The sequence below is a fragment of the Condylostylus longicornis genome, unplaced genomic scaffold (assembly GCF_029603195.1).
Source record: "Condylostylus longicornis isolate FDR11 unplaced genomic scaffold, ASM2960319v2 ptg000137l, whole genome shotgun sequence".
NCBI lineage: Eukaryota > Metazoa > Arthropoda > Insecta > Diptera > Dolichopodidae > Condylostylus > Condylostylus longicornis.
Window position 1 is genome coordinate 86684 of NW_026578105.1, and position 24665 is coordinate 111348.

Consider the following 24665-nt stretch of genomic DNA (forward strand, 5'->3'; position numbering starts at 1 on the left):
AAATTTGTATGTATGTATTGAAACTTGAAATGAACTTTAAAGTTCTTAAATAATGAAAAAAACTTTAATATTTTTTATTCTTGTATCAGTAAAAATTTTTCGGTGTAAAAATTTACACTTACTCGGTAAATGTATGTATGTTAATCTAAACGTCGACATTAAAAATAATAAATAATATACATACATACATACGTATATTGAAATTAGAAAATGACATACTAAATTAATTTTAACTAAAAACACGTTCATTTCCATTATTGTAATTATGCAATTTGAATCTAATTTAGCCGAATTCAATTGCCAAACTTCTAAATTAAACGTAAACATTAAATTTTAAATTAAATTTGATAAAAACTGTTCATCATAGAATTCAACAAAATTTTAGAAAACTCAAGGATTTCGAATATACATATAACAACATCTGGGGTGCAAATTAATGTATACATATATTCTCTCGTACCATTCCTGCAAATATAAATATTGTTAGTATTTTACTGTTTTTTGAAATTTTGTTTAAAGAATGGCAACACCTTATAATATATATTTATATTACCTTTTAACTTTTATGTATGTACTTATATGTATGTGTATTTTATGTATTTTATGTATTGTTAAGCAAAGTGTATAATAAGCAAAAAACAATTTGTTATAAAAAATAAATGGGATAAAACTCTTAAATTAAAGACTAGAATTCCTAATTAAGTGTTCAATCAAATTTACAAAAACAAAAATTCTCTTGTATATTTATTTTTGTTTTGCCATGTTTTCTTTTTGTTAAACTTTTATTTTACGAAAAATTGGCGTTTCGATATTCGTCTACGTTTGAGCTTATTTATTATTCTTGAAAATTTTTTTTTTTTTTTTTTATTAAAAATCTTTCCATTACAAAATTACATTTTTAGTCGGAGTAAGTAGGTATATTTTCTTCCAACAACATTTTCGGAATTATTAATTTTTCCTCTTAATTATAATAACAAATATAAAAATGAAAATAAAATAAAAAGAAAAACAGAAGTAAAAAAAATTTTTCATTATGTTTTTCATAATTTTCAATGCCAAAAACTTTTTTAGAATTCAAAATAAATATGCCATCGTTTATAAATTTTTTTTTGTTTTAGTTTTTCGATATTAATTAATTTATGTACATACATACATACAAATGTATGTACGCAATGTTATTGAATAAGAATTGTTATACATCCATATTATGTATGGTACGCATACATTTTTTGTGCAATATATTAAAAATATTTTAAATATGGCAAGACTGCCACACCTCCATTCACTTCAAAAATGACATGATGACAAAATTTTATTTATAATTATATTTTATGTATGTACATATGTTTATGTATACTTTAATATTCAATAGTTTGTATAACAATAAACTTATTAGTGTTCAAATTTATTTCGGAAATTTCAAATACAAGAAATATTAAAATTTTTTTTTTTTTATTATTGGAATTTGATTTTTGTCCATTTTTGTAAAATACAGATTTATAAAATATGTTGGCAACAAATTAAAAAAGGATAAATTAATTGGAAAATTGTATTGAATATTTTTTTTCTAATTTTTTTTTCAGTAGTAATAAACAATTTTGTAAAAGAATGAATAGTTACGTAACAGTGAGGTTTTTATATAACAAAACTTTCCATATACGAGGAATCCCGATTTATAGAACAATTTGTTTGAGAGTAAGTAGTACTTATTTGATTTTGATGGCTCTTTCTATCTCTCTCAAAAGGAAATTTTCGTAATGCGAACGAAACTTAATGGAATTCGGGTCGGGGTGTTCGTTATATTGAGATTTAATTTTAAATTTTTAAGTATGCATTGCAAATTCTTCGAAAAAAAAGCCAAACTATAACTTTCCAAATTACTTAAGGAAATGAAATTAGAAAATTTATAATTAAAGAGTCGAGGTACGAGTAATTAAGTCAAATTTATCATATGGTTATAGCCCTGAATAACTATATTTTTGCTCAAAATTTTTCTGATAGAATGCACACATCAGACTCAAATTTGCAGTATGCGCACTGAAATATAAATTTTCTAACCTGATCTGATTCAATTTTTTTTTTTGTGGAACATGAATAAAATTAGTACACACACGTACACATACACGTTGTACTTACATATGCTTATACATAGTATATAAATACGTAATTTATTTATATTTTAACTACTTTTTTATTATTAGTAATGCATGATGGTATTATGAATGTTCCTATTATTCGTGACATAATCTAATAAAAATAAATTTAATAATACTTATATAAAAAAATTTCCTCATTCCTTTGATTTCATCTGTTTTTCTCTCTATATACGTACAAACGTACACACATAGGCACATATTTTCTGGGTGTGATTTTTTTTTTTGTTCTCATTCATTGTATTTATAATTGAAACCAAAAATAAAGAAAATTAAAAACCTAAAAAAGAAAAAACAAAAAAATTAATACAAAAAAAAAAAATCCTAAATATTGCAATTCAAGGTTGTTAAGTGCTTACCATGCAGTGATAGTAAATTTTTCCAATAGAGTTCCGAACAAATTTTCACTATGAATTTTTTCTATTTTAATTTAAAAAAGAAAAAAAATTTAAGTAACGCAAAATTTATTTTGAAATTTTTATTTTTTTTTTTGCCCTTTTTTTTTAACGCCTCGAAATTTCGTAATAATTTTTTTAATTTTAGCTATAGAAAACGAGAAATATGTACTTAAGTATGTATCAAAAAAATTTGAAAGAAAAAAAAATTTCAAAAGAAAAATTTATCAAAAGCATAATGAAAAAAAATTTGCTTTTTTTTCGTTCGTATTACTGTTATTTTCCCAGGAAAATCTTTTTATTCCAAAATCGAGTGTACAATACTGCATTTCCATAGAAAAAATTTTCAATTTTTACATACCTATCTTTATAATAAACTATTAAATCAGGTGTTTGCAATATTCGGTCCGCGAAAATTTTTCCAAATATAATTGAATTCGGCCAACTGGGTATGAAATAATTTATGACGAATTAGGTATAAAATATTTTTTTGGCTTCTGTAACTAATTTAAAATCATGATAAGTATGTCGATTTGGATTATCAATGTTTCTAAAACCTGTTTCAAACTGTATTGAATAGTGTGACATCTGTCGTAATTTCATATCTCAACTAAAATTTTTGTTATTTCTATTTTAAAATGTTTGTATTACCGCCATCCATTGTAAAACATATCAACGAATATAGTCCGTGCCAAACCATTTTTCTGTTTTTTCGAGCCTGATTTAAATATACTGTGCTACTACAAATGTAAGTATATAAAAAAATTTTATAAATCAAAGAAAAAATATTTCAAATATTAATGGTGGTTAAAAATGAAGAAGAGATGTGAAAAAAGTTTTTTCTTTATTACACCTAAACCGCTTTATGTTCACCTCTTAAAAAAACTCCTTAAGGTACAGAGAATTCAAATTATATTTATAAGAAAAAAAAATGATAAAAGAAAACAAAAAAAAAAAGTGATTTTCTAAACCTCAAAAATGCATCAATTGAAATTCATTAATGTAATTGAAATTGAAATGGAAATTTCTTTTTTAAAATGAGATACTCTTGCAAAGATCTCAAATATCTTAAAAAAAAAAATATTTTGTTACTACCATTATTTTCAACATAAATATTCATACTAAATAAATATAAGTAAGTACATCTACTCAAATTACAAGTTTATAAATTGGTGTTTTACCATTATTAATAACACCATATACCATATTGCAATTCAAAATCTTCTATATTTCAATTCAATTTATGACGTATACTCATGTATGTATGTATTGAAAAATTAAAGTTTATTAGTACAAAACAGCACAGTATAAAAGTGATAAAGTCTAAAAATGTGAAATACAAACAAACAAACATACATCCATAAATAACATAGTGATAATATTTATTATAAGATTTTTCACAATTCAAAATTTATTTCAAATACAAATCATTTGTGAATTGTGTGATGTCATTGAATTAATAAAAAATTTAATACTAAAATATGTACGATTTTGTTTGTATATGAGCAAATTTTATTTTTTATTTTATAATTTTTATATAAGTACATAGTATAAAATTTTTTATGTATAATACTATAGCTGAGTTTATTTGTGGTTTAAACTCTTGAAAAATCTAATAAATAATTAAATATTTAAAACACAAGAAGAAGAAGGTAGGAAAGATGGCAGGAAGGAAGGAATACTCGTAATTTTTTATTTGTTCAATAAACTATTACTGTTCTTTTTAATATATATGCACAAATGTATATATTATGTATGTATATGTTGAAAATTGTACGTTATTAAAAGAGGAGGTGTGTTTATTTAAAATAATTTTACTACTTTTAATACTTTACTTAAACAATGAAATTAGATTTGAAATTTATTAAAGATTTGAATTAATTTAAATTTAATTGAAAGAATGTTTTTAAATAAAATGGATGGTTCTCCTTCACTGCCCAGACAAAATAAGGGACTTCATTAAATGCCTTCTGCTGCTGTACAACTTTTAAAAATAAACTAAGACTAAGAATTTTTTTTTTCAGTATACTACCAAAAAAATGCGAATTAATTGATTTTGAATTTTTTCTTGTAAATAATTTCTTTGTATGTGCGCTGAGTTTTTTTGAAAAATTAATTTTTGCTTTTCGGTATAAATTAAAAAAAATTTAAATATTGATTCATTTGATTATCAGATGGTTGCCTAAATTTATGCAAGCTAATTATTAAACTTTTTTTTGAAGTTCCTTTTCTGTTCTACATTTTAGCACCTGGGGTCTCATGTAGTACATTTTATTAAAATTTAATATTCTAATATCCCATAAAATAAAACAATTAAAATTCTTTATTTATCTAAATTCTAAAGCAATAAAGAAAAAAATGGTGTTATTGACATTTTTGCATTGAAATTCTCTGCTTAATGATTCGATTTTCTAATAATTAATTCTATTTCTTTTGAGTCACAATATAAGAGAATAAAAATAGATAATTATGACATCTCTAATATATTACGATCTTCCATCTGCACAAAATCTTTTTTTCCTTTCTCTATAAGAGTTTTTTTCATGTTTCTCTGATTACTGTCTTCATCCCCACATCCTTTGTTATTTTATACTCTTTATTTTTATATAATATTTTTCATAATTAATTTTTTTTTTTCATTTGGCAGCGAAACTGGTGATGTTTGTTGCTTTAATCTTTAATTTTTAAATAGCTGAATACATAGTAGCAACAAATAATAATGAATTTCATCATCATATTCTAATAAAATATGTTGAATGAGGAGAAAAAGTAAAAAAAAAAAAAAAAAATTAAAATATTGTAGCTGGCAACATTGAAATTAATTGAGTGTACATGTTATGTCTATATGGGATAGCAATATAGTATGTAGGTTTGCATGTGTAGGTACCGGCATCTTCTTCCGTATTTTTTGATAATGATTTTTCACATGAAATGAGATAATAAAACAAAATAATAAAAAAAAAAAAAAAATAAAAATGTGAAAAATAATATTAAAAGAGATTATAAAAGTACAAAAGGGCCTCTGGGATATTTTTCACCTCCTCTTTTTTCTACTTATTTCTTTTATATTTTAAGCTGATCGTCATCATTTAAAATTTTTATGTACAATTTCTCTCTCTTCATTATTAGACGTACATATTTCTATTTCTTGAAACTAAGCCAGCAAAATTTCTGGATTCTTTTGAATTTTTGTAATTTTAAAAACTTGGTTTTGTCGTATTTTCTTTTTCTCTCTTTTTTTTAATCTTATGTTATTTTTTGATGTAATAAAATGTAATGAATGAGTTCGTCGGATATGAAAGAGATAAAAAGCAAAATGGAAAAAAAATTACATGATTTATAAAGGTACACTGAGGAAAATAAATTTTTTTGTATTCTTTCTAACCTTTATTTTCTTTTTTTTAATTTTTATGACATGGCACAAGCTTAATTATAATATTATGACACAAGTGACGATAATGATATAATTGGTTTATTTCTGAATTCTCATAAAAGGACCATTTGAAAAGATTTTTTTAAATAAAAAGACTTAAGGATCATCTACACTATACACACAATCCATGTGTTTCAATAATATTACTGACGTATCTATTTTTTTTAAAACTTTATTTAGAAAATGAATTTTTCGATGTTAATTAATCCTTTTTTTTCATTTTTTTTTTCTTTTTTAGGTATGTATTGAATCCGCTCTTCTATGAAATACAATATTAATAAAATTGGATAATGTTAAATCTTAAGAAAAAGGAAGTTAAAAAGAGCCATCTATGTGCCGGGTATGAGTAGGTATAAAAGTAAAAACCAAAAAAATGAGACGTGAATTTTTTAATCGTCTTGAACATTTAAAAATACAATCTCCATCTTTTATAGTTTTGTAAAATTTGAAATAATCTCAAAATAAATAAGTAAATAAATATGTCAAAAAAAATATATATAGAATTTCTAATTTAATTCGGCAATTTTTAATTAAAAATAATTTGAAAATAAGATTTAATCTCAATAGTTTTATTGGATAATATTTACTGGTATTGGGACAATAATTTAATTAAAAGTGGGGTAGATTTAATATCGAAAAATTTTTAGAATAATAAAAATGCAATAGATTTTATTTAATCATTTGCGAATTATTATGTCATCCACATTAGAAATACGCGCCCCGACAAAATTATTTTCTCGGGATATGTTCCGACACTTTTCCACTGTACGAGAGTGGAATACTTAAGATAAGTCTAATTTTCCTATGAATCAAAGTATGACATTTCCATTGCGTAGAGGTTATGTGAGTTTTATTATTAATTCTACAGATGACACTAAATGATATGGATATTAAATTAAAACAAAAAATGTATTTTTTGTCCCAGTGTGTTAAAAATTTCTTTTTATATTTTAAGTAATATGCTTTTATGCATATATTTATTTTTAAAATTCCAATTAAAATTAATGATGTGTTAATTATAAACTAAAATTTTTAAATATAAAGATTTCTTATTATAATTTTCTTAATTCATTATTTATGCAATAAGTATGACATTTTAATAAATTTCTTTAGACATTGAAAATTTTTTAATATTTAATTATATATTGTAAGTACATATTATAAGTACTTAAATTTTGTTAAAAAATTATAAATTTTTTAAAATTTAAAGTAAAATATTCTGGAATAATCGAAAATATTTTACTGTAGAAATTAGTTCAAATTTTTTCAATGTAGATGGTGTTAAGTTCACAATAATTTTTGTATTAATTGAAATGGCACGATTTTTCTGTTAGATTTTTATTTCATTATCGAATATTTCAATATTTGATTCATTCAATTCTCGATTTTTTATATTTACTTTCAATTGTTTCTAACTAAGTATCTAAAAATACACATATAAATTTATTTTAAAACTCTTAATGCTAGAAATATGCAAGATTATCAGTCATTTAATTTTTTTTCTCTTTTGAAAAAGCAAATGTCTTAATGTAAACTAATAGTAACTGATTGATAGTAAAATTTACCCTAAGGAATAAAACTAATATTTGTATGTACAGTTTGATGTATTGAAATGTAAGTGACACTAATGACAGTAATTATTTATTCACATCACATCACATAAAATATTTTATTCAAACATCTTTATTTTATTTTTTTTTAAGATATTATTTGGTAGGTAATAAATGTTACGTTAATATAAGTTACAGCTCTTAAATCTATGTATAATTATGTACTGTCAAATTTCTAGTAACATGAACTAATGTTATTATTATAAATTCTTTTCATCACGTAAAAAAAATTCAAATTTACGTTTGGGTATGAGTGAAACGATCAGTTTTTAATATGCAAACATGTGTTGCATATTGCATGTCGCTAAATATTTTTCGATATTTTTTATTATAACGAAAGCGAATTGAGGGCGAATTCAGTGCTACATATTAAAATATTTTGTAGCAATGTTAATACATACATCATCAAATGATTTATTGTTTTTATTTAAATACTACACTTCCTATTTATAATGTTGTCGTTATTTCTTGTTTTTTTTTTTTTTTAATTTTTCATTGATAAAAACTCTTCAAAGCATACATTTTTGTCGCAAACAATATTTATTGTAGTTATAAATTTTATTTATTAATTTTTGTAGTTATGTTGCTTTTGATCTTATGATCTTTCTTGTTTATTTTTTTTTGGTGTTTTGTTTTATTATTGTGGTATTGAGTTGAATTTTTTTTTTCTTACATTTTTTTTTTATTAGATTATGTTGAAAAAATTTACATTTACATTTTTAATAGTAAATTGGGATTTTTTTTTGTTTTATTATTATGTTAGTTGGTTGCTTTATGTGTTATGATGGAAAAAGCTTTTTAAAACTTGAAGTAAAAAATTTTTTTTTTTCAAAGTTTATGGTTAGTTTTTATTTGGAAAGATCTTTAGTATGAGCGGTGCTGAGCGTGTTCTATGAACTCTATCGTATAGATTTAAAATTTTAAATGATCGTGTAATACAAACATACATATAAAATAATATTGTAAAATATTATAAATTTTCATATTCTTTGGATAAATATAATTTTAATGGAAATTTTTAAAAAAGAATAAAATTTTTAATTGTGAAAAATATTTAAAGAAGAAATTTGAAAGAAATTAAAGAAATAAGAAATTGTCGCGAAATAATGTAATGGAAAATTAAATATAATCGAAAAGAAATATGTTAATATCGTATCTCAATAAAAAATCCCGGAAAAAAAATTCCCAATGTTTAACGTATCGTTTTTTTAGTTTTTTAAATATTAAATTAAAAATTAATGTTCAATGTTATTGTTCTTTTATTTGTAATATGAAAAACAGCAATAAATAATAATTAAAATGAAAGAAAAAAGTTCAAGTCAGCGGTATATCGTGCAATTTTTTTAAGTGTTGCCGAGCACAGATTTTTCTTAATCTTTGTTGTAATTTCCTATTGAATATCAAATACATGTGTACATACATGTGTAATTTTAGTTTTTATTATAAGAAATTGTAATTTTATTTATTCTTTTATTACATATGGAAAAGTTATAATTTACGAAAAATAATAAAAAAATAATAATAATAATAAAAAAAAACCAAATCATTTGTGAAAGTAATTTTTATTTTTGGTAACATAGAAAACAAGAAAAAAAAAATTAATAAATAAATAAAATTTATAATTCAATTTTACAAGATAATAAAATGCAATAAAAAAATGCATTTAACAATGAAATTAATTCAAAATTTTTATATTCGAATAAATTAAATAAAAAACGAAAATTTAGAATTTTTATTATTTTTAAAAATTTAATTAAAAAAATGTTTAAAATTTAATTAATTAATGTTAAAAAATATTAAAAGTCTACATAAAAATCATGATGAATTTTTTTTTTTTTTGTTTTTTAATAAAATTAAGATTAAAATTAGAGAAAATTAGAGAATTAATTTTTTTTTTTTTCATTATAGTGAAAGTTTTTTTTATGTTTTCTATTTTCTTCTTTTATATATTTTTGATTTATTTTCATTTTCTGGATGAATTTTTATTCAAAATTACTTGTTTGAATATTGAAAAATTATCATATACAAATATATATATATATATATATATATATATATATTATATATATATATATATGATGTTTGTTATAAATGTTTCGGTTGAATTAACATTCGTTTTAATATGAAAATTATAAGATGTATGAAGAGGAAAAAAAAATGAATTGATAAATAATAAAATGCATTTTCTTTCGGAAAATACAAAAAAAAAAATAAGAGGAGATTTGAAGAAGTTTTTGTAATTTCTTAAAAAAAAAAATTTTTTTTTTAAATATAAAATCATGTGTGTAATTTGTAATTAAGTGTTGGTCTTTGAAATTTTTGATATTTTGAAGCAAAATTAATTGGAATATGTACTTAAAATTTGTTTAGTATTAATTCTATTTGTATATGATATTAATAATAATTTGGATTGAGTTAATATTCTCAATATTAGAATTGTGTAATTTCAATTTGAAAAACTAAATTTGAAGAATCGAAATTGTATAATAAAATTTTTTGTAGTCCAATTTTGTTTGAGTTTTGTATTAAATTTCAAAATCTCGTGCAATATTTTGGTATATTTTGAGAGAAAAATGGATTAATAATTTAAAATTCTAATTTTTTTTTTTGAAATAATTAATGTAATTGAGTGATTAAAATGAAATAAATAAATAGTTATATTAAATATTACAAGTTTTTCAATCAAAAATTTTTGTACTTACTTAGAAAGTCCAATGTAGATTTATTAAAAATTTTTTGTCATAAATCTGTAAAATTGATTTTTAAAACCTAATTTTCCCTTTACAAATCTTTGGGTTGTCATGTAGCACATTTTACGATTTAGCGTTTTAGGTCTAGAACCTAAATAAGGCTTTAAAATTTAAATAATGAAAACAATGTTCTGCTAAAATAATTCTGTTATTCCATACTTTTAAGTAGAACCTTAAAATAATTGAATCACTTTAAAAAAAAAGTTCCATAAATGTAGAATTATATTGTTTATTAATTTTGTTAATGCATTAGGGTGAATTTTTGAATGAAAAAATTTTATTCTATAAAATAATTTTTTTTTTAATATCTTTATTACGGCTTGTTGCTTTAAAAAATGTATAAGTTTTTTTTAAACTAATGAATAGGCAGACACGTAGAATGAAATAAATAAGCACATTATTTTTGAATATTTTTAATTATTTAATATTAGATTTACTTATTACATATCGTAATAAGTAAATCTGATATTAAATGTTTTACGTATTTTTTTGTCTTTTGCCATACTTATTTGTAAACTAATCCAAAATTCATGAATGTCATTTAAATACTTATGAAAAAAAATAAATTTTCTTTATTAGTCAATAGGTTTTAAGTATATATGTATATAGATAATTCGCAACTACTTAAGTAAGATTAAAATAGTTTTTTTTTTTTTTGTTTGTTATATCTATAATGAATTATGTATTAATTTAATATAATCGACTTACTTCACCTCGTATTCCATACATTGTATGTGCTTAATTTCTTCTACATATACAAATTTGCTATTATGTAGGTATAATATATATGTATACAGGTGAAAAATATCATAAGATAATGATGATGGTCTTCTCATATTATATGAATATACGTTGGAATAATTATATTATTGCTTGGCATTTTTAAAACTATGTACATATATGATATTTAAATGAAAAGAAGAAGAGATAAAAGTCATAATGCCCCCGCGAATATTTAACAAAAAGAAAAATATTTTTTTGAAAATCACTTTTGGAAATAAAAAAGAGAAAAATGCACTTTTCTTTAATATTGTTATTATTGTTGTTATTTTTATTATTCACAATTTTCACTATAAAAAATTTAAAATTTTTCTTCTCTAATGTTTTTTTTTTCCAAATGTTTGTTGTTTGTTAGTGTTTGTTAGTATGTTTATCAAATGGCCATATTTGTATAAAAATATTTTATACATTCATAGAGGCACATAAATATTATTGTTATATTTCTTTTGTTATACAATGGCATAATAATAATGCCATAACTTACTTAGGTGTTGATCTTTGTATATACTCAGTTACAAATAATAGCCTCAATCCCTTGTGAAATATTTTTTTTTTCGTTTTAGCATTTTTTTTTTTTTGTACAACTTTCAAACGTGTCAATGGAAATTAAAATTTCAATACAGCTCATCTTTTACGGTTTTTTTTTTATAGTGTCTGTCCTATGCCTTAATGTTTTTTTCTCTCCTTTTTTTTTTGTTGTTGTTAAAAGGTGAATTAAAACTTTTATTTTAAAATGCCGTAATAATGGTGTGATGATGAAATTGAAATTTTAACATTTTTTCTATGGTTAATTTTTGTAATTAGCGTTCTTGTTTGCTAAAATATAAAAAATGAAAAGAAACAAAAAAATTTCATAATTTTTAGTGGTCGCTCATTTTTTTTTGTTTCATCAACTATTTAACACTTTTTTTTTTGTAAGCTTGTAAAGTTTGGTTATTTGTTTCTGTTTTTTTGTTTTTTTTTGTATAAATATTTGATTATTTCTAAAATTAACCGTGGGTTCTCCTTTAAGAAGCTTTAAATAAATATTATAAAATTAAAAAGAAATCTGTGGCAAGGTTAACTTATTTGGTTTTTTGGTTTTTTATTGTTAAGCCCAAGTTCCAACATTAATAAAATCACAAAATCCAGTTTAACTTGTTGTTATCGCAAAAAAAAATTGTTTATTTTTTTTCTCTTAAATTTATTTAAATTAAAAATCAAAAGTAGACAAAAAAATTTACAAAAATATTTAAAGAAAAAAATTATTTACTATTGTAAATATCGTTTAATAAGTAAAAAAAAAATTTGACTAATAAATTTTGTCTACACTATGAGGTAATAAAAAACAACACCCTAATATATACCTAAACAGAAACTCAACACCTATGAAAATGCAAAATAAAAATACGAAATCAAGTAATGCCAGAATGACAAATTTCTCTGTTTCAAATTTATGTATGAAAATATTTGATAAAAATTTCAATCTTTATTCAAAATTTTTTTCTCATTAAAAAATGAAGTGACAGAATAATAATTTAGTGTAGTTACTGCAATTTCTATAATATTTCTATAAATTGTCTATAATCGGTTATTAGCAGGTATTAAAAGAACCGGCAACGTACTATAATATTTATATGAAAGTTTAGATTATAATTCACCTCATAATTTTATAATTGAATTTCTGCCGTAATTAACTTATATTGTATTGAAATAGCATTCGAGATATTAGGAAAACATGAAAATTATCTTGAATTAAGCAAGTGGTGAATTCAGACAGTGGTGAGTTAAAAGTGTGGTGTGTTCCAAATGTGGTGAGTTTACTAAGTGGTGAATTTGCCTAATATTATAAATATTGTTAATTGATTTATTCGCCCGTTTCAAGAAATTTTCATATATAAATTTTTAATACCATTCAAATTATAATATATTAAATTGGCGGATGTGTAAATGTGTACATGAATTTCTTGTTGGATTGCTCGTTTAAATTTTAAATAGACATATTTTAGTTAATGTGCGGTTATTAATTTTGGAATTTCTTGGAATGTGCGGTTATTAATTTTGGAAATAATTGATTTTCTCATTCTTTTTCTTAAGTAGGCGGATATATTACTTTTTTTTTTATTGGTAATTATAATATGTAAATGTATACATAACTATTTTTTTGTACTTAAAAACTTTAACTAATTATAAATCTTATAAAATTAATTACAATTTAAAAGTGCGATTATTTCTCAAAATATAAGATTCTCAAAATGAATTTGGGCAGAAAAAAAATTGTTTTTAAAGCCTGATTTACAAAAAAAAAAAGTTAAGAACGTGTTCATGTAAAATTTTTTCATTTTTAAATTGAATAAATTAAATTATAATTTTATTTCGCCTTTTTTTATTAAATAAAAATTTGAAGTTTATTGTTATATAAATAGATCAAAAAAGTAAAGATTAACAAAGGGAAAAGATGAAAAGAAAAGTTAACGGGTGGTTTTTTTTTTTGTAACTGTACCAAACTGTAACTGACATTTTTTCAACTCACTTTAATTTTAATTTTTCTTTATTTTTTTTTTTATATTTAAATCCGATTCAATGATTTTTTCTTTAATTTTATTTTATATTATTTCTATTTTTTTTGCAATAATATAATTGCCTCATTATATGATTTTTTTTTACACGTATTAAATTCAATTCCTAACGGGAAATATTGGTAATTTTTATTTAAGTAATTGCAAATTTTTATATTTATTTTTTAACATAGTTAAAAATATCGGATTTGGTGTATACTTATTGTGTACGTTTCTTTAAGATAGAGATTGATTTCATCAGTTTCTCATTTGTAATAAATGTACAAGGGCGTATAAGTAAGTGTCAATATATAATTTCGTATTACACTGGCGACATCTAGTATATTGTTATTGAAAATTAATACATAAATATTATGAGAAAGTGTTATAAAGTTTCTCTTTATATGAAACGTACATGTTAGCTATAACTTACCTTTATTTATTTATTTATTAGTTAATTTACCCATATGTAAAAGCATAAAAATATAAGAAAAAATTTCGAAAGTTTTTTGACATTTTGTAAATCTTTGTTATTTATGTTTATTTTTTCTTCATTTAATATTTTTGTTATTTTAATTTGAATTTGAAAACTGTTTCTGAATTCTAAAGTAGATTTAAATTTTTTGTATAAAATCTTTGTTCAAAGAACTTAAAAAGAGAAAAAAAAACTAAAACCCTTTTAAGATTTAAGAATTTCTTAGTTATGTAACAAAGCGAACAAAAAACAAAAATTGAATATTGCGCAGTTACCCGTATTTGAGAGTCACTTGTGAAATGCTTTTAATTTTTGAAATGTAAAACCAACGACAGTTTTCTCAATACTTTCATTTCAAGGACATTCCCACATCCCTCCACATATATATATATATTTACATATTTATCACAATAATTCACTTAAGAAAAACGCGATGTAGCAAATTTCCTTTTTTTTTGTTTTTTTTGTTTTTGTTTTAATTTCCATAAAAAAAATACGGTCAATGTCAAATAATTCTATTTATTTTTAATAAAAAAAAAATTTTTATTAACAAAAAAAAAAGTTTATTTTTGCAACTATATTTTTACCCTAAAAAAATATTTAGCGAGATTCATAAAACCTTGAAATTTCAAAAAAAAAAAAAATCGATTTTCATTTTTGCAATTGTTTTAATTGTAAAGAAAAAATTGTATTTTTAAAAGGTTTTCAAAAAATGTTTCATATTTTTTTCTTTTATTTTTTTTTAGCCTCTAAACGTATTGGTTTTCTTTTTCCATCATAGTAAAATTGAAACAAGAAAAGGATATACATATAATTATTATTAAAAAATTATTATTCGACTCATTGAAATGATGCTAAAATAATTTATTGAAGCAGAGTCGAACTAACGTTGACAGTAGGTAACGCGACCCAATCAAGCGAATTTTAAATGAATTTGAATAAAATTCTTGATTTTATCTTTTAGGTCTTCCTAAAAACTTGATGTAAGCATTTAAAAAACGTCAGTTTTAATTGAATTGCAGAAATGTACCGGTCATTATTATAACTAAAATAATAATTACGTTTATCGCAAAATCTTATTCCTACGTAGCATTTCTGTGAATACTGTGAAACCTATTCTAAATTTTTATAATAAAAACAAAACCTATTTTCACTATCTGCTTGTATTTTCACTCTCTCATTATTAGTACAAATAGTGAATTAAGTAGTGAGTAGTTCCACAAAGTATAATATTAATTAGAGTATAATGTTATACAATTTAATTTTAATTTAATATTTAACATAATAATGTTATGTTAACAACAAAATGCAATTTGGATAAGTGAATCCTAATAAATAATTTAATATTATAAGAACTATCCCCAGTCTTTTGAATTAGCAATTATATAGTGCCAACGCTTATTGGTAAGTGATGGCGGCAACTTGATCACAAAAATTTTTGTAAACAAATGTAGCTTAAAAATTAAATTAACCAAAGTAAATAAATGTTGTAAAATTTTGTTCACAGATGTCGTCTTGTCAAAATTCTCTATTACACATTTCTTTTTGAATGTTATTTTTTTTTTTTTGAATTTCTCTTTGATTTTTGCAAAATTTTTAATTATTTTAAGAAAATTTTTGTGCTTTCTATGCGAAGAAATTTTACTGTACTTTTTTTCTTTTGTTTGAATCCATTTCGAAATTAAAAAATTGATTTTTATTTTTTATTTATTTTTTTTTTCTTTTTTTGTTTTGTACTATTTCAAAGTAAGTTTTTTATATTTGTCCAATTTTTGCAAAATTTTTTAGTTTTCCAATATTTTGCGAAAATTTGTAAAGAACTAAATAAAATCAGTACTAATGACCTCAAAAGCCTGAAAAGAAGAGAAAAGAAAATAAGTAAAAAAGCATAAAATAAAAATGACTTGAATATTTCCGGCCCTTTTTGTTTTCTTACTGCCTCTATTCAAGTTTTTTTTTTTTTTACATTATTTACTTAAATTTGAAGTTGATACATTACATTTAAGTACATACATACATTAAAACGTGCCCATTTTAATCTATTATAGTTAAATATAAATTATACATTTACATTTACTAATATGTATAAGTAAATTTATAAAAATTATTTACACAGTTAAGTATTTTTAAACCGATTCAACAGAGAATAGCAGTATTTGCGTATGTATTTTACGGGTAATGTGAATATAAACAATTTTGTTTTACTCTTCTTTTTAAATGCCCCTTTTTAAACTTCCTTTTCTTGTCTCTTGCCTTTGAAAAACACGAAAAACATAAAAAAAAAACATAACTGAAAAAAAAATTAATTAACCTTTATTTTCCATTAAATAATTTTCTTTAATTTATTCATGCATATTTTTGTCGATGATCCGATTTATTCAACCGCAAAATATTTAAAAAAATAAAATAAAGCTTAAACATAAGTTAGGTAAATAAATGTATGTATGTACACGGATACAATATTCGCATTGCTATCTATCAATTTAGCATAAGAAAAACACAAGAAAAAATAAATGCGAAAAAACAGCTAATTGCGAATTTTCTTTATGTACTTAAATAGGAAAAATTAAAAAAAAAAAAATGTTTTTTTTTTTTGGTTTTTTTATAATTTAGATTCCGATAAACCAATTAATCGATTAAAATTTTCTTTGTACATATATACACACATACACAGTAAATAATTTTTTTTAAGTTTTGCTTTTCCTTTCTCACACAGAAGCATTCGCGTAAATTCAATTTTCTAGCCATCATTTCCAATATTACTAGTTATAATTTTTAGATATTTAAATTTTACAAAAATATTTACTTATATTTTTCTAAAATAAGGTGTTTTTTTTTTAAGAACCGAAGGAACTTGAGAGTGTAAAATAAAACTAAAACTTCATACTACCAAAACACCAAGCCATCATGCTTTATACTATCTTCTGGAGGACTCATTATAGGGCTAATGAATGAAATGAAAAATGTTGGTCTCAAAGTAGTAACTGTCTCAATTGATACTCGTACTAATTGAGAATTTTAATTTGAAAAAGTCAATGATTTCGGTTGTCGTGTAGCACGTAACGTCATCTTATTGAAACTAAATTTCGATTATATAAAGATCTGCGTTTGTTTAAACGGTTTTCTTTAGCGGTTTCGCCTGCGAGCTTTTGCATAATTTTTGAAAGAATAGAATCTATAATAGATAAAAATACGGGTACTTCACAGGTTAGATAACGAATAAGTAATTTTAAAAAGTTAATTTTGAACAATGAATCATGAACCATAAGCTGTGTTAAAGCATAAAATCACCCTATACGAGCGAGCATATAGTAGAAAAGTATGATTTTTAGCTTAAGCAAATATAACATCAATTATAAAGAATGACTTACAATAGTTGTGGACAAATATAAAAGCAACATTATTGACTAAAAATCAGTTTATAAAAATTTTCTTTTTAAATCAAAAAATCATTTTTAAATATTTGACTATTCCCGAAAATATAAAAAATCCAAAGTAGTACATTGATATCTATTTCAAAGGGAAAAAGTATTTTTAAATAATTGCTTAAATTATTTTATTCGAATTTGATTGAGTATATAAAGTACTACAATTTGAACATAAAGTGAATTTTTAATTACACTTTAATTAAATTTTAATAATTAAATTAGCAAATTGAGTGATTTCCAGCGATAATTAATTTGATTCAATAAAATATTAAAATTATAATTATAATTCTCATTAAAAGTCATTCAGTATTGAAATTTAAAATACGAATCATCTTATATCGAATATTAAAAATAAATCAATTATATTTTTATAACTAAATTTGTTATTATTGAGGAGAGTCATAGTTATATGATCCAATAAAATTGTATCATAATTAAATTCAAAACGCTTGCTAATTATTAATTGTCATACTAATTTAAAAAAAAAAAAAAACTTAACAAAAACATAAAATTACCGAACCATTTTAATTTTTTTTTCAAAAATCATATCCCCAAAATTACGAGTAATGGCAATGTCCGTAAAATAATGAAGTGTTCTGAACATTTGATTGTTTAATGTCTGAAAATTTTTTAATTTATTAAGAAAAAGTCAATAAGCCATTAGACTATAATATCTAATTGTTTTATATTATTCTAAGTTGGAATTATATACTAATCAATAAAACAATAGTAAAAATTAGTAATCAAATAGTAATTTTGAAATAAGTAGATATAAATAAAATTTCTTAATATTTTAAAAAAAGGAAAATTCAAAGTGATACTAAATAATAGAATGAAGTCTTTAATGCTCTTACACCAAAGTTTCATGCGAATACTCTTAAACTACTCGATTTTTTTAGAGAAGAAAGCTCGACTTGTAAACAACAAAAATTTATTGCAATTATCATTTAATTCGTAATAAAAAATCACTAATAACCAATAATAACGTAAAAGTGTCAAATTGATTTCCATTTCTTTCAAATTGCTTTTCTCATTTGTCAAATTACTTTCCTCAACTGTCAAACTAATTGCATAATTTACAAGCTTATATTTCAAGCTTACACCAATAGAATTGTCTTTAGACAAAAATGTACAGTTCCGTGTAAAAATTTTAAATACATGTGTGTTTTGGCTTACTTATATACTTATAATATATTCTAATTCTTTTCTACATCAGAATAATCCAATTGATTATGTAAAAGTAACAAAATAAATTTCATCTAATGAATTTAATACCTTCTTCTAAAGTGTGGGTTATTAATCATTTATGCTCGTCTCCATTAAATTATTACCATACAATCCTATAATTTAATTTATTGAGTAATCTCTCTAGAAACCACAGAATTTATTGATCCATTGCAAAAAAAAAAAATGAGCCGAATAAATACATAAGTAATTATGAAGTTTTTTTCTTCGTGAAAATTTTTATTAATGAAATAATACAAAAGAAAATAGCAAAAAAAAAAGAAAAAACGATAATAATGCGCAACAACACTAACAAGAAAATCGCATTAAAGATTATTCTTTTTTTTTTGTCGATATTTTCATTTCATTTCGTAATTTGAACACAATTTGAATTAAAACTGATCTAAACTTATTCAAGTCTGTCATACTTGTATATTAAAATTTATAATATGACATCATTTAAAGAATATTTTTTTTTGCATATTTTTCAATAATAAATAAAATGTAAAATAATATATTGTATATTTAAATATACATATGTATAAAAATATATAAGTAAAAATTATATGTTAAAATATGCAATAATATTATATAGATATCTATATAGAGTTTAAACCTACACATATATTTTGTGTATGTCATTAAGTGAGTGTGTTTATTGAAAAGATGAAATAATTTATAACTATGAAATAAACATTTACGCCACGACAAATTTTTTTTTTTTTTTAAATAAATTTATAAAAAGCTCTCTTTATTTTAATTTTTTTTTTTCAAATAGTATTTTACATATTAATGTAATTTGTCAAGATCTTCAAATATGCATATGTACGGGATGTTTACTTTCGGCTAAATAAAATTTACGAAAAAGTGAAGAAAAAATGTCACAACTGACGTTTGTTCTGACATTTATTAACAGTATATTTTGACAAATCATCACAAACAGATTTGGTCGACACGTCCAAATTTTTTAAATTTACTTCGGAAATCAGATGAATAATGCCCTATTCGTTCACGAAGTGCTCGAAAAAGTGGCAAAAAATTTGACAATTATATTTGACGTTTTTCATTTTTCGATAAGTATAAGAAGATACAAGAAAATTTTGATTGAAAATTAAATTTTTTTGCGATTTTTTAAAATTTCAAATTCAATGCTTGTCTTCTCCACAACGGAAAAGGACACTATAGTAAGAATGCAATTAAAGTAAAAAACAAATTTCATTTTTTGGTTAACACCCTATATACATAACTTTGGAATTTATATATATCTCTGTATAATATTCAAGCTTACAAATTAAACTTGAATATAATTTAAATGCTTGTTGTTTTATTATTTACATAGGTAAATATACAAAACTATTTTACGATATACCGTAGATATACCGTATATAGGTCTACATATCAGACATACAATATTTTATACTTAAATAAATGTGTTTTTTTTATTTTTTCAATCAAGAAATGTGCTATATTTGACCATGACTCTTTTAATCAAGAATTGAAATTATTATTTGAGGTTTTAAGATTGTTGTTTTTTTTTTTTCAAGAAAAGAGATAATTTCGTATTTAATGATGAGATCAATGGTTTTCTATATTTTTTTTCTTTGTTGTTTAATTTTTTTTTTTTTTAATTTATTTTATTGTTGTTTTAATTATCCTTTAAGATGATTTTATATGTAGATAATTTTTTTAATTGTATGTAGACAGAATTATAATTAATTTTTTTCCTCTCTCTTTGTAATTAATTTAATTTTAAAAAATATTTTTAAATGAATTGAAAAAAAAACCGAAATTTCGAACACTGGCCATTGAAATGCTTACCGCAATAAAAAAATATCTACAATGTTTATTTTCTTTAATATTGTATTATTTTGTTGGTGGTTGAATTTTATTTCGTTAATTTTTATGCTTAGATTTAAGTAATATTGAATTTTTTTTGATATCGTTTTAAAAATATTGTGATCAAGTCTTATAATTCTTGTGAAATTGTCAGACAGGTAACCCACCACATGTCTATAATTTGAGTATTTTTTTTTTAATCATCTCAATAAAATTAAATAAATTTCAATTCGTTATTGTTGTTTTAGGTTTTTCGTTGTTCTTACCCTCTTTATGAAAATGTTGCCAACTTTTTTCAATGGGGTATATCGTATAAATTTTAAGTTAAATTACATAACATTCACATGCTTTTTCTTTCAATTTCTCATACAATTGTTTTCATTTTTTTTTTTCTGATACAATTCAATTCTTGATTAAAAATGATAGGTGGTGTTACCTCTGTTTTTATCATCTTATCATCATGATTCGTATAAATCCCTGTATTAAAATTTATACGAATGACTAAATTTTGTGAGTAAAATTTAAAAACGTGTAGATCAAAATTAAATTATATGAATGAAAGATGAATTTAATTTTGATAGTTAATTAAAAAAAAACTTGATTTTGATTCAATAAAATAATTTTTTTTTAGTACACATACCAATACTCGATCGAACTTTTAAGTTGGACATTGAAGCTTTTTTAGGCAATAAAGTAAATATTCGATAAAATCATATGTGATAATGATGAGAAATATACTGGGAAAAAATTTAAATCAGACAACTTGGCAATTTTGTGTTTCAAGCAATAAAATATTTAGAAATGTTAAAAAGAAAATTTATTAAAAAAAATATTCCATAACCTCACATATCGTTGCAATGAAATATTGGAAATGATATCATTGAAAATTTACTATTAAAATTCGTAAATTTTTTTTTAATTTGAATAAAAATTGGTAAATGCAATATTAAAACTAATTTGATTAATTTGTACTTACAAATATTTTTATTATTATAAAAATGTTATTGAACACCTTAATCTAAACAGAATAGAATTAAGGTTGAATTAAATTACAATTTAATAATTATATAACAAAAAAAAAAAAGAGGTAAAGAATAAAATAAAAAAAAAAAAATGTTTGTTTTCGGCGCCTACGTACGAGTACTTATTGTTGAATTATTTTTTTTTTTTATTAAAATACTTCAGACAATTTATTTTTTCATTGACATTTATGACATTTCATAACTGTAATTATAAAATCATTTACTCATTTAACATTTTGTTTTTTTTATTTGTCAATTTTTGTTCCTTTTCAATTTGACAGATGTATTAATATAATAATAAATTTAAATGTAAAATAGTTTTTGATTTGCATTAGAAATATGGGGGAATATTTACGAGTAAGCTCATATTATGGTTTTAATCAAACAAACAAAAAAAAAAGTGTGTTAATTTGAAAATTTTAAGCAATTAAATTTTCATATAAAAATTATAATTTTAATTCACTACTTTAATTTGAATTTATTACACAGAAATATTTTACATGCGATGAAGTGCAAATTGCCGACTTACATACTTGATTTTTATGATGCAATCGTATTATTTTTTCTGCTTGATTATTGGGCGTTTTGAAGAATGTTGTTGTTTTTATTGTATTTGAAATATTCTGAAAGCATTTAAATTTTGAAAAAAAAATTGTGAATTTATTATGATAGTTCTTGTAAAAATTCTTCTAATTGTGCAAGTTTCTATGCACAATTAGAAGAATTTTGCTTTATAATAAAAATTATAAAGCTAGCACAAAAAATTGTAAGTCTCAGAGTATTGATTCTAATTTTTTAATTTTCTACGAATGAGAAATTTTTCTCGTTGAGTCGATAGTTTTGGCTTAAGTTATCTGTTGCTAAATTGTGCTACTTTTAAATGCTGTTGGTTGTTCAATATTTATACCAAAAATTTAAAATAGTGAAGTAATTTATATAAGACAACACTAATTAAATGTAATTATTTCCTTTCCTTTTTAATCTACCGCTAAATTTCTTAATTTTAACTTAGTAGGTATATATTATATTTTCAAACCTTGTAAGAAATTTTGACAATTAAATAAAACCCATTTTAATTTAATTTAACTAGACAACAAGCGATGTAGTTCAAAAATAAAATATAAAATTGTTCTTAAAATATTTTAATTAATAACGGGAAGAAACAAACAAAACAGAAGTTTACATCTGGATGATATAGCTGTAATTTTCCTTTTCCAACACTTACTCGTATATATGATATAAATATATTATATATAAATATATGTAACTCGTATATATGATCGTATTCAATTCTATGTTTATTATTTATATTCCACATTTATTAGTTTATTTATATTTAAATCTCTGACAAAGCTGTCTAAGTCGAGTTTGGTAGTTCCGATCTATTCAAATTTGTAGATTTCAAATTATATTTCGAAAAATTTGAAAATTACCCCATTAAAGGGGGTGTTGGTGAAAATTAATTTAAGAAACTCTATATAAAACTTAGCAGATTTTTTAAATCATACGATGTTTTTCTAAAAAATTCAAAATTTTTTTGATGATCATTCAAGGGTTTGAATATGGGGTATTAAAAAATGTACTATATAATATTTGGCTTACTGCCACACAAATAATTCAAACGCTTTTCAATATACAAATATAACGACGAGTTGAAACATGTTTGTCAATCTTTTTTTTTTTTTTGAAGATATAAATAAATACTTTTGTATTTTAGGGATTTTTTCCTAAACGTACATATACGTACATATACATACAGCTCTTATATGAAATTTATGTATATGAATGAATCAATAAACTGGCGACAAAGTTAAAATTAATTCTGTATGTGTGTAGTTCTTTTTTTTAATTTTTATATCTATGCTGGAATAAAAATAACAAAAAAAAAAAAAGGAGAACAAATCTTTGACATTTATTTAAATTTGTCATTGTCGCTTTTTTTTTTTCTCAATTTATTCCATCTACAAATTCCCATTACATCATTAATTTTTTATTAGAAAGGAACATTAGAATTAAAAATCCGTCGAACCTATACAAGAAAGGTAATCTAAATGATTTGTAAAAATTTGTAATATTGTGCTGTGAAATTAGTTTTTTTTTTTTTATACGTTCTTGTTCCTCAAATCTCCAAATTAAATGCATTTTTCATCAATTTAGTTTTATTTTTTACATCTAATGTGAGTGAAAAAAAATTAAAATTTTCAACTTTAAAATTTTATTTTTTATTATTTTTTTAGAATTATTATTAAATTAACGACTTTTTTATTACATTAATTAAGTGTTCTAACATAGTATAATATGAGAACAAATTCTAAAAAAATTAAATAGGAAAAAAGAAGAAAAAAGAGAAAAAAAAATTCTGTTTTGTTTTTTTTAGAAAAAAATTTTGTTTGCCTGCTTTTAATGAATAAAATTGTTTTTTAAATGAATACCAGTCTTAAAATCATAGTGTTGTTGTTTTTTACAAAAAAACAAAAGCGAAAGTAAAAAAAATGAAAATACAAAAATTTTAAAGGAAATGTGAGAAATTTTGTGCATTAAAAATGAATAAAAATTTGTCAATTAAAATTTTATATAATAAAGTGGAAGAAAATTTAATTATTTAAGTAACAACACAATTCTAAAACAAAAAAAAATTAAAAAAAAAATGGTGCTAAATTTAAGTCATGTCCCACCTTTTCAATGGAGTCTTAAAACAATTCCAGAAATGCCAACTGTTGCTGTTAATGATACTTATATTGTAAGATTTTAAATTTTTTAGTTTTTAAATAATTTTTAATTGTAAGTGCTAAGTTTATAATCAGCTCCCAGAAAAACCCTAAATTATGTAGGGAGTCCTATAAAAATTAAGAACAGTAATTATCTTTGGTTACCCAAAAAAAAATTTGCTGTAACCATCAACAATTTCATAACGACATCTATTAATAAACTACGGTAGGCTAGTCACCTACCTAGCTAACTCTCTATGACTATAGAAACTAGGGCATGATAGATATCATGCACTAGCACTATACTCCTCCTA

At 21.9% G+C, this 24665-nt stretch overlaps 1 protein-coding gene across 30 annotated transcripts in view; it reads left to right on the forward strand.

The window, feature by feature from the left end:
- Positions 1 to 24665, forward strand: part of LOC129615621 (patronin) — a 105159-nt gene that overhangs the window by 23217 nt on the left and 57277 nt on the right. For 26 of the 30 annotated variants that reach the window (XM_055530903.1, XM_055530906.1, XM_055530925.1 and 23 more), the window contains exon 1: positions 24140 to 24383. The exons of 1 other annotated variant lie outside the window; for it this stretch is intronic. In XM_055530903.1, coding sequence (XP_055386878.1) covers positions 24291 to 24383 — 93 coding nt within the window. In that variant the 5' untranslated portion in view covers positions 24140 to 24290. Of the gene's footprint in view, positions 1 to 24139; positions 24384 to 24665 lie in introns of those variants that run through there. 3 more of the 30 variants (XM_055530931.1, XM_055530932.1, XM_055530933.1) reach the window with 1 other exon arrangement.